General features: G+C 38.3%; 1 protein-coding gene across 3 annotated transcripts in view; it reads left to right on the top strand.

Annotated features, from left to right (window-relative positions):
- mylka (myosin, light chain kinase a) overlaps positions 1-12,213 on the top strand; it is a 60,608-nt gene that overhangs the window by 31,461 nt on the left and 16,934 nt on the right. For all 3 annotated transcript variants that reach the window (XM_060876503.1, XM_060876502.1, XM_060876504.1), the window contains 8 exons: positions 1,047-1,199; positions 3,975-4,112; positions 5,163-5,360; positions 5,743-5,989; positions 6,369-6,443; positions 6,778-7,565; positions 8,767-8,883; positions 9,452-9,520. In XM_060876503.1, coding sequence (XP_060732486.1) covers positions 1,047-1,199; positions 3,975-4,112; positions 5,163-5,360; positions 5,743-5,989; positions 6,369-6,443; positions 6,778-7,565; positions 8,767-8,883; positions 9,452-9,520 — 1,785 coding nt within the window. The remainder of the gene's footprint in view (positions 1-1,046; positions 1,200-3,974; positions 4,113-5,162; positions 5,361-5,742; positions 5,990-6,368; positions 6,444-6,777; positions 7,566-8,766; positions 8,884-9,451; positions 9,521-12,213) is intronic.

Genomic DNA, 12,213 nt, shown 5'->3' with positions numbered 1-12,213 from the left:
AAGAGGGCAACAGTGTCACTATATGATATTGAATATATTATTCTTACATAAAGATCCAGTTGTCCCAGAAATGTACACATCTGCAAACAAGAATTGTCTGCTCCTGCTGCATCTGTGTGAGGGTCAACTTCACTTCAGCTCTGTCTGATTTCTGCTTAACCTCACGTTGGCATAAACATAGATTCCTGAATGATGCACATATTTATTTAGAAGGCGCATTTTTTCATAGAAATGAAAAAAAAAACATGGATTAGTTTCTCAGATGTTACATCTTCCGGGTCTTGGTAAAGTTTGTAACTCAAACCCATACATTGAGGCATCTGACACTAGGTGTTTTTACAGTTAAACTCGATATCATGGGCAATTGTGGGTAACCTGGGGTAAACAGAATCCTAGGTTATCTTGTTCATGTTACACGCTGAACATACTTGGGTTAACAATTAATCCTGGATATTCAGAATCTGATATTAACCAGGGGTTGAGCAGTGTGAAAAGTTCTACTGGGAGCTTTTTGCACATTGCAATTTGTCTGTATATATTACCAGTAGATGAGATGGAGTGCATTTTTCATTTTGGGTAAAATCATTCTGAAAGGCTTATGGTTAAAAAAATTTTCTGTCACTTGTAAAAATAGTGAATTTAATATTTGAATAAAAGTGTACTCTGTAATAGCCTTCACATTATGCAGATGGTAGGTGTTGTATGATAAGGGAGAGCTGTGATAGAAAAAAATAATAATAAAATGAATGAATATTTTCCCTTTATGTTCCTCATCACTTATCACTTGAGAACAGTATTGAAGGGAATATTATATACAGTACAGTAAATAAGTAAATGTCACATATCAGTTTCATGAGGAAATGATCAGGTTTGCGGCAAGACCCTGAACTATTATATGGAGGAAGTGAGATACAGCTTTTTAGGTAACACATGACATGTACACCTGCACGTTATATTAATCCTTTTAATGGCTCTCTCTCTCTCTCTCTCTCTCTCTCTCTCTCTCTCTCTCTCTCTCTCTCTCTCTCTCTCTCTCTCTCTCTCAGATAAAGCAATCCCATATGGAAATGGTGTGTTTGATGGTGTTCAGGCCCAGCTGACTGTACCGGATGCAGTGTGTGCCGATGAAGGCTTGTACTCTTGTGTAGCTGAAAATGAGCATGGGCGAGCAGTGTCCACTGTCCGAGTGCTTGTTAAAGGTATGAGTGTGTTGTCTACTATCCCACCATTAGCTTCAGCTCAAGGGGAAAAAACACCGCAACAAAATCTGTCACACAAAAGACACACAATGACTATAGAGTGATTGTGATCGAGACAACACTCATTATGAAAACACACAAAAAGGATAAAGCATTTGGTTAGTGCTAGCAAAACCATCAGCAATGTCTGAGATGATTCCTTTTAGCAGCAAGAATTAACCAAGGAATGAGAGGCTTAAAGGTACAATGAGAAGTTCTGGATTAACCCAAATACAGACATCGAACTGTTCGAACACATAAAGCGATATAGTCCTGCTAGATAATGGGATATCAAAAGACTTTGAAAGTAAACAGAAAAGTCCCCACTGCTCAAATGAATGTTAAAGCACAAAAATTTGGATGTTAAAGGCAGGAATGGATTTTATGCCACTGATTCTTAGAAATATTTTTATCAGATTTTATTAAATATCCCAAATTTTTGGGATCTTTATTTAGTTATTTATTTTTTATTATAAAACAATTGTAAGAAAGATCTCTCTTACAATCCTGACTCTTAAATCTTTTTACTGTGGCAAGAAAACAAATAGTTATGCACTGTTAAGATGAATTTAAATTTATTTGTCACACTTTAATTCCCTTTAAGAAAGAAATCCCATGGCTGTGCTTTTTAAGAGAGATTTTTGTAGGATTAAAAAGAACAGCTGCTTTCTGTGTTCCTGCGTGTACATGCTGCTGTCTGTGAACTGCTCTGTGGCAAAGGTTCAACAGTGATGTGAGTTAAAAATGGGAAATACCAGCGTTTTCCCACACAGCCGTGGCTGGAACTGATAGGCCAGTACTGCCTGTCCCTCTGAAGGACAGATGTGGAGAACAGCCATTATACTGTAGCAGAGGAGAAGGAAGTAATAAGAGATAGTGGATAATGCTGTTTTGAACAAATTACACATAATGCACAAATAATACAAAGATTAGTAAAGACATTTAGTTCATTATAATATTAAGAGATTCATAAAAACATGTACATGGCTATTAATCACCTGCCTGCATTTCTGTACATCTAGAGCTGTATATGGGGATAACAAGGAGTTAGCTATGATAAAAGTGAGGGAGGATGCTGGAATTCAATAGTGGCTGTCTGTGGATAAGATCATCAGATTGTGTACATAGTGTTGTTATTGTTGTTCTAAATTAATCATATATGCATTTATCAAACACACATCACAGGAGCTAAATGAAGACCTTATGGTAGCACAGTGGCACAGTCAGATTTAGAGATGTATGTTTTGGGATCATTCTGCATATATTAAAATATATTTTTTATTAAATAAGTTTTGCACTGATTTGTAATCCCTTCACTTGCTCTTGTCTTTAGAGTCTCCGTACATAATAAATTGGGTCATGTAATATGACAAGATCCCATGCAAGTGAGTGATTCTCAGAAAAATGTCAGCCTCTCTGAGATCATATTAAATGCATAAGATTATGGCCGTATTTGCATGATGAACCAAAATATTTAAAACTCTCACGAACTGAACAAAAATCCCAAATTCATTAGCTTTTTGTGGCAAATTGTTATGAGCAGGAAACAGAACAGAAACCAACACAGAGTAAGACAAGAATTCAATACTGTCCTCAAACCACAAACCATACAGCAATAATCCATTGTTAGGAAACAATTAAAAGTATAAAAAATGTATAAAACCGAAATGTTATAACTTGTATTCAGTGGAGAGAAAGCTACTATATACTGAAGAAACAAAGACAGACAGGTGACTTTTTGTCCTTAGTCTAAGGACATTAATTATTTGGCCCTTACGTCTAATCTATGTGTAGTGCATGTAACTCCAGCCAGTATAAAACCACGATCAACAATTACACAGCAAAACTACATAACTGTAACACTTACAAAGTGTCACATGATCTTAATATAAATCTCAACATCAGTGTAGGTGGAGGGTTTGATGCAGGTAGGTGGAGGGATTGACTTGTGCCTGTGCTGTATTCTTTGTATATTTTTTTTTAAATAATGTATGTAATGGCTCTCTGCATGGGGATGATAAAAGTTTGGAATATTTTTGGTAACCAAAACTTAATGGATGTGTTACAGCTTTACAGAGTCTTTAGGGATTTTCTCTAACAAACTTCTATGATCTGTTGTATTTTGAGATCGTGTGACAATTTAATTCCCAACTTTGTTAAATATGTGACTATGTTGAAAATTGTGACTGGATGCAGAACTAAAGAACTAATTCAGGAGTTACTGAAATCACACTTCTTAATATTTTGTAAGTAATTCTGCAAACTATAAAGATTTCTCCTGCTTCACTATGATTAACTATTTTGTGTAAAATCAGTACACAACATGTTGAAAGAGGAGGGTAGCTATAGGGCTTGTTTCTCTCATCCTAAATCCTTCCACAGTCTTCTCTGGTTTGATCATTAATTCTACAGATCTTCTCTTGGCTGTTCCCATGCACACTGGACAAGTCCTTAGTAATTCCCCTCAGGGACGATGTTGGGAGATCTCAGAGTAGGAGAACTCATAATATATCTTTCTGGTCTTATTGGAAGTGATTTGCAGTAGTGTTGATGGAATTGTGTGACAAAGAGGTCAATAAAATAATGACTTGTGTTAAAGGTTGGCGTTATTAATCATCTGTGTAGCCACTTGTTTTTTTTAACAAGTTTAATAAAACAGTACAGCTGCTCTTGGAAGAGACGAAGAGTCGCATTTTAATCTCATTATCTAATTTTATGTCTGTTTGGTTGTTTCAGCCAAATTAAATGCTAAACGACCAATTGCTGTGCCGGTCTTGGAGCAGAAGAGACTCTCTGCACCAGTGTTCCTTAAGGAACTGTGTGATCTAAGGGTCATGGATGGCAGCCAGGTTACCATGACTGTGGAGGTGACGGGTAAGAGACATCGTTACTTGTATTGGGGCAGTCTAAGGTGCTTTTCACACTAGATGTATTTGCTGCAGTGTGAATCCAAGTGCAGTGGATCTTGATCTGAAGTGGTTTTATTGAACCATGGAGAACACTATAGGACTCTGTAGTTTATTATTATGGTACTTTTATTGTGCATCTCTTCTGTTTCCCACAATGTACCCCTGCCCCTCATGGTACGTGTGTGTTGTGGAAAATAATGATACCCCCATAGGGTAAAGCACATGCATGGGTTACTTTACTCCTTGAAAAAGTGTGGAGTCTAGTATCAGTTGCGTTCACAGGAAACACAGAACTCATAATGGCAGGGGATCTGGAGCATTTTCTGGGAACAGGGCATGGGGCAGGATTACAGACTGGCTGTGATGCCAGTTCATTGTTCTCCATACACACTTTTTCACACTAGGGGCAATTTAGTATCCAGTACAAGACTGAATCAGGAACCCCGGGTGTGCTATGGAGGCTATACTGCTGACAACCAGTAATAATAAAATGTAGTGATAACACATACAATGAAATGCATGCTAATTTTCACTTTTGTTTTGTTTTGTTCTAGATAGCATTATCTTTGCTTTTGTATTTAGATTGGGTTTTAGCAGGATAATCTATTCTGTCTGACTTTCCTACTGTAAATGTGGCTTTAGTTCAGAATGTTGATCTGTGTTGTGTGTTGTTTTGCTAACGTGTTTTGTGTTGTTTTGTTAACATTTCCAGTAGTGTCCCCTATGAGTTGTTGTTTGGAATGTGCAAATGCTTTTGCCCTTAAGCCCTTTCCTGTACATCAACCTCTAGTGGAATTACACTTCTGAGATTTAGCTCACACATTTCTTACAGACTGTAAAGAACACCAAAAGGCTAAAATGGAAACATTCTGGCTTGTTGGTTTCTTTAACAAAAATCATCTATTCTTGTAGATTCTAGTCATTTATTAGTGAGTTTTTAAATGACTCTGTTGAAATAACAGTAGGACTTGCCATGCAGTGGCCTTTAATATCTGTATGATGTGGTGGTGTTTAGGGCATCCTGTTCCAGAGGTGCTCTGGCTACAAAATGGTAAGGAGATTCAAGAGTCTGAAGACTTCCACTTTGAGAGCAAAGGCAGTCAACACAGCCTCCTCATACAGGAAGTGTTTCCAGAAGACACTGGCACATATACCTGTGAGGCATGGAATGAGGTCGGAGAAGCTCGGACTGAAGCTTCGCTTACTGTGCAAGGTATTGAGCAGTGATATTATTACATGTTATTATCTTCTAGCACTTTAAGTGGTGCATTTTCGCTGAACTTAAGGCATTTCAGGATGTGGGACCAGGTGGGTTTTACTGTCATTTAGACAGGAGCGGGTGTGATATGACACTTGTGGGACAGTGAAACACTGTAAGATGCTGCGCAATATATTAACAGCATTTATTCCTTTATTTGTAAGTAAAAGAGTAAATTACTAATTTGTTTCTATCTTGGGGGAACTATGTATATTTGAAAATATTATGGATGGGAACAAATGAAGATAACTGTGGACGTGGGCAGGATTTAGGTGAACATGGGATTTTAACAAGAAGACTTCTAAAAGTGCTCGATTTGTTTTTGTATATATTACAGAGCCCCAAGATGGTGTACAACCATGGTTCATCACTAAGCCCAAGTCCACCACAGTGCTTGAGGGTCAGCATGCTCTGCTTTCCTGTGCCATAGCAGGAGACCCATTCCCAGAATTCCATTGGATGAAAGATGGACAGGCATTGTCCTCTGGGCAGGACTTTGAGGTGCTGCAAAAGGAGGATGTAGTTTCGCTTCTTATCAGGAGAGTGAAAGTTCAACATGCTGGAAACTACGAGATCCATCTCAAGTAAGAGTTCTTAAAAAAAGAGTTTTTAAATCTTTAAATTCCTGTTGGAAATGTTTCTGTTGTATATTCTTGAGGTAAAATGACAAATCTCTTTCAGGTCGAGGCAGGTTTTGGGGAGAAAATAGGAACTTACTTTGCTATTTAAAGTCATGGATTTTGTATTGTATTGTCTCTGAATAAGGGAGGAATAACAATAGGTTTCAGTTCTGAAGTTATATACTTGTGTAAACAGAAGTGGTAGATGAAGTGCCTTCACTTCCTTCACATATGTATTGGAGAAAATAGGCAGATCATTTACATTTTTTTCATTTCTGCATAATATCGTGCTACTTCTCCAGTTGACTTTTTGTCTAAACCCACAAAAACCTTTGTGTTGCAGAAACAAAATAGGAGACTGCAGTGCAGTGGCCCCTTTGCTTGTTAATGAGGACTCTGGGCAGGGGTCTTACAAAACGTAAGTATTTGTGTTCCTCTGTCTTTAATGTTTTTTGTTTTTCAGTGTTATTTATAGATGTTTCTGCTTCCAGCCTCAGTCTATAACCTGTAAACTCTCTACTTTAACAAATTGTTGATGCCAATTCCTCCAGCTGTGCTATGGTCCCAAGGGGAGCACTCTAGCATAAGAGCCTCTTTTAGACTCCTTTCCTTATAAGGCTTCTGAAGTCATCTGTGATGTAACGTCGTGTTGTGCTTGACAAAATCTCTGCTCATTTATGCTGCACTCAAATGTGGGCTGTTCCTTTTTAAAACAGCATTGTGTTTTTTCTACTGCATGCCCTTCACTGTAGAGGGACTGATAAGAGATCTGGAGGGGTGGAAAAGGCAGAGCTAGACAGGGGAGAGGCACCAAGCCTCACAACAGTCTCATCAGAGCCGGATACTGTTTGGGGCCGTTGGGATCCAGAGGAGTCAGTTGCTTCCCGTGGTCTTCTGAAAAGGCGAGTAGAGACCAAGGAGCATCGAGAAGATCAAATCCGCCAGAAGGAGGCTGAGCAGATTGACTTCCGAACTGTCCTGGGCCGGAAGGTCACCACCAAGAGTGTATCAGAGGAGGACCTAAAGGAGATCACGGCTGAGCAGATGGACTTCAGGAGCAACCTCCAACGGCAAATCAAGCCCAAGGCCCAAAGCGAGGGGGAGAGGAAGATCCACTTTCCCCAGCAGGTGGACTTCAGAGCAGTGTTAGGCAAAAAAGGAACTGTGGGCCCCAAACCTGCTTCTGCTTATTCTGCAAAGGCAGATCTTAACAAAAATGAGGAAAGTGACTTTAGATCTGTATTGAACAAGAAGAAAATACAAGGGAGTGTGGAGAATAATACACCGAGCCAAGAGATAAAGAGCTCCACAGGGAAGGAAAATGATCTGAACTGCGTACATGGAGGGATGAAGGAAATAATAAATGCAGGAGGAGGAAAAGAACCACTTTTCACACAAGAACTGAGAGATGTGAGAGTATTGGATGGGGAGTGCTTACATTTACAGTGTCAGTTTTCATCTGAATCACCTGCGACTGTCACATGGTGTCTAGATGGAAAAGTCATCAAGCCGTCCAAATTCATCATCATTGCCAATGAGGGTTAGTATAAAATTTGTACTTTTATATTTTTGTTTTGATGGAAAAAGGCAAAAACAAAAGATTATATTTACTAAAAATCAAAATGAAATGAAAACTATTGTTCTGTAAACTGGAAATTTACAAATGTTTACAATCTATTAACTTCAAAATCTCCAGGGGTTTATCATTAAATGTAAAAGATCACATTTTATTCGCTCACATGGGCTTCATGTCTCACACATTACTCCCACATGCAAAGTTAATTAGCAAAATAATAGGAGAATGTAATATGGACATGAGCAGGATTGATTTGTCAAAAATTGTGTTTTTGGATCCTTGTTCTGAGTCCATCTGTGTCCTCCAGTATGACAATTTTTTCATGTACTATTGCCATAAACTTGCCGAATTTGATCCAAATCCAAGAGGTCTGCTTCATCTCGGTCTGTGAGTATGAGCTAAAATGACTTGGCAAGCTAGTTATTACCGTTATAGCTCCTTTCACTTTTGTCTGCTGTCTACACCTAATGTTTTCCATATAAAAGCTGCTAACCTATTACAGAATTATGAATAGCATGCATAAGGATAGCAGAGGGTTTCTTGAGTGTGCAAAATTTATACACACCACCAAGATTTTAGAAGGCTGCTCTCTTGTTGTCCAGAGCGTTTAATGGATAACAGACTGCACTTTTGGCTGCATAGTGGTGTGACGAATCAGTAAGTCATTTTCATGCTTGCTCATATGCTTGTCCATATGTGTGCTATGATCATTATTTGCTTAACAAACTTTGTCACCTCAAATAATTTGCTGGTTTTATCCAAGTTTAGCTGATGGGTTTTATCCAGATTGTCTTTCAGCTGCGACAGTTCATATATGAGCACTGCTTATTGAGCAGTTGAGGGTTAAGCGCTTAAAACTTTCTAATCAGTAGCCTAAAGCTTTTACCACTCAACTATCAATGTCCCCTTTACTCCCAGTCTTGTCTGGCACAGTACAAAATATTCGGCTGCACACAGAAGTTTTAAAGCCTTAACATTAGGGTACACTCTGGTCCTAAACGTTTCTCCGTGCTCTATAACATCTATAGCATAAGCATAAATCTAAAGATTATTTTTTCCTAATAAACAAATAGCTGTAGCCACATGAAACAACTCTTTCCACATTGAATATGATGGTTCAATGTATGTGTGTGCTTGTGTTTCTGTGTGTGTTCTATACGCTCAGGTGGCCTGTGTTCCCTCACCATCGATAAGACCTTGGCTGAAGATGAGGGCCAGTACATGTGCAGAGCTGAAAGCAGTGCAGGAAAAGCTGAGTGCAGTTGCATGGTGCTGGTTGATGGTAAGCAAATTCAATCTTGTTCCTAATTAAGGGTCAGTGCTGTTTAAGCTCACTGTTGTAGAGAGGTTTTTATTTTTTTTTGGGAGGTGTGACTGGCTGACTCTCCTTCAAACCCAGCAGTTTCCTGCAATTAACAAGGTCAGCCAGCATGACAGGTGCAGGAAAGATTGAAGGGGGGAAAACTGCTATTGCACATACAACCTAAATATTTCTTTTTTTTTTCCTATTTTGTTAGACTTTTTATGCCAACCAATATTAAGTGATGACATTCTGGGTCGTCCTCTACATCTTCCTTCAGTGGCATGTGGTAGCCTAGTGGTTAAGGTGTTGGGCTACCAATTGGAAGGTTGTGAGTTTGATCCCAGATCCACAAAGCTGCCACTGTTGGGCCCCTGAGCAAGGCCCTTAACCCTCAATTGCTCAGTTGTATAAAAAAAGAGATAATGTAAGGGTGTTTGCCAAATGTTAAATGCTCCTCTGTTCTATCACTCACACCCTCACACTCCCCCCCCCCCCTGCATAAAAAAAAAAAAGTCAGCATTTCACATGCTGTCTACTGTTTCTGCAGATCCTAGTGCCTCAAGCTCAACACCAGCTGACAAGAAAAGCAAGAAGCCCTCTACTCCAACCACAGAGAGTAAGTTTCCAAAATATGCACTTCCTTCTTTATTTCCCAATAAGGAGAGGCATGGGAGGCCTGTCTTTCCCACTGCGGAATTCAAATTGAAACTTTTATATACACGCGCACAAACACACACACACACACACACACACACACACACACACACAGACAGACACAAGGCTAAAGACTATATGCACACACAAAGGCTAAAGACACATTTTCATCTACTAGGATTTGGAAGACTATATCTGTATGTTGAAATTTCAATGTTATATTTAATAAAAATACAGTATGTGAGAGTGCATCAAAATCTAACCCTAATCAAAATCTTCACTAATATTTATTATGGGGGCACGGTGGGTTAGTGATCGATTCCCGCTTGTGTGTGTGTGGAGTTTGCATGTTCTCCCCATGCCTCTGGGGTTTCCTCCGGGTACTCCGGTTTCCTCCCCCGGTCCAAAGACATGCATAGTTGGTTGATTGGCATCTCTGGAAAATTGTCCGTAGTGTGTGACTGCGTGAGTGAATGAGTGTGTGTATGCCCTGCGATGGGTTGGCACTCCGTCCAGGGTGTATCCTGCCTTGATGCCCGATGACACCTGAGATAGGCACAGGCTCCCCGTGACCCGAGGTAGTTCGGATAAGCGGTAGAAAATGAATGAATGAATGAATGAATAATATTTATTATTGGTATTATGCATCATTTTTTTATCCACTCGTTATATATCATGATTTGACAACTTTCATTTTTAATGCTAGTTAAAAATTTGCTTTATTTTAATTGCACACGTTTTTATTACACTGAAGCTGGACTGGTAGTTCTACAGATATTTTATAGCTCTTTAACTGATACTATTGTGTGTCCCATGTTAGAAATGTGAACAGAGTGTATTGAGTGAAATGTAAACGAAGTCAATTTATATATGTCTATATAAATTTATATATAGCACAGATTCTTAGCACTTGAGCTTTTTGACAAGAGACTGCATGGGATAACGGTGAAGGAAATGTGGAGTATAAATAGGGGAAAAAATAGAGACCGTCTGAATAGGGCAAAGTATCAGAGATCAAGCTAGAACTCATGGCTGCATTTCTCTTAAACTTCCATGTATGGTCTCAGTCGTCTCTCTTTCTCTCTTTATTTTATCTTCCCCTCTCTCTCTCTCTCTCTCTCTCTCTCTCTCTCTCTCTCTCTCTCTCTCTCTCTCACTCCCTTACACACACACATTGTTTTTATTTCCTCTTGTCATCACTGCCAGTGTATATCTGCAGTTGTGTCTTCTGTTTGCTCTTAGTAGGACATCCTAGTGTGTGTAGTGAATTTGAGACACCTGGTGTAAGGGGGAAAAATCGTCTGATTTGTTCTTATTTAACATTTTTTGCTCATAAAGGTTAAGTGGTTCACATAAAATGATACTGGAAACATTGGTACTGGTGAAAACGTACACAAATGTAACTAATGGGCTGATATTCATATGTATGTCCAAATTGAGATACAAGGTTAATAGATCATGACCACAGTTAGCATCATGCCTCAAACTTTTTCCTCTAACTTTTTCCCAGTAGTATAGTTTTAGTCCTCAGTGCCTGTAGCGTAGATTTTTTCAGGAAGTTATGATGGTAATTCTGTTCCCACTCTGATATAAACTGCTATGGAAATGTTTCATTAAGGCATCATTTGCACTGGCTTTAGCTTATTATCTGAGAATTTAGTGAAGCTTATTAAAAACGTGACCTGCTTCACACAAATAAACAGTTCTGTCAAACTTTTCCTGCTTTTTTTACTTGTCCATAATGTATAAATCTAATTAATTTCTGTTTAAGTAACTTGACATTTTCCTTTTTTCTGATTATTATTCAAACCAAAATGACATACTTCAGCAGTCTTCTGTAATTATTTGAATTTCTTAAATAAGATAAGCTTAACTTTATATACCTTCAACATTAGTTATTGTGCTTGTAGGCAAAATGAAGCTAAACTGATGCCTTATGGGAACCGTTGTGATGTGTTTGTGTGTCGTACTTTGATGCGTTAAAGTGTGTGTTGCATATATTTACAGTAGACTCTCTGTTTTGAATAAAATAGAGGACAAACTCAGCCAACTTCATCTAGTCAAGTTTTTAACTTGATGTAATATTCTATGTACTGTATGGTTTGTTTGAGTCTAACAACCTTTAAGTGTTTCATGAGTAAATAAAATCCACTAGCTAGACTACGATCCTGATTGAAGTACCATGACCGAAATTATTTTTCATAATGTACTTACATAATGTAAACAATTTAACAATTAATGTCAAAAGATATCGGTCCCGGGTTTTGTTGATAAATGTCAGTGGTGACGTTTATACAAGGCGTGCATGTTGTCATGTCGCTGGAAATTGAGACATCAATGTGTAGTGAGCTAAAATCCTTATAAGTACACTATGTACACGGTATACTGATTCAGGAGCTAGGGAACATGGGAGTTCAGGTAGTGATTAAGACTACCTTGATTAATGTATCCTTGATATGAAGTGGAGTTATAGGAAATCTGTTATTAAATAGAAAAGAAAACATTGCTGGATGGCAATTAACCTAAATTGCCATCTAGCGCTGCTGAATAATAAACTAATAGTTTTATAGCAATGTTTTCTTTTCTATTTAATCACAGATTTCCTATAACTCCACTTCATATCAAGGATACATTAATCAAGGTAGTCTTAATCAC

The sequence above is a fragment of the Tachysurus vachellii genome, chromosome 8, assembly GCF_030014155.1.
Source record: "Tachysurus vachellii isolate PV-2020 chromosome 8, HZAU_Pvac_v1, whole genome shotgun sequence".
Lineage (NCBI taxonomy): Eukaryota > Metazoa > Chordata > Actinopteri > Siluriformes > Bagridae > Tachysurus > Tachysurus vachellii.
The sequence above is the reverse complement of the archived record's forward strand: the minus strand, read 5'-3'. Positions and strand labels throughout refer to the sequence as shown.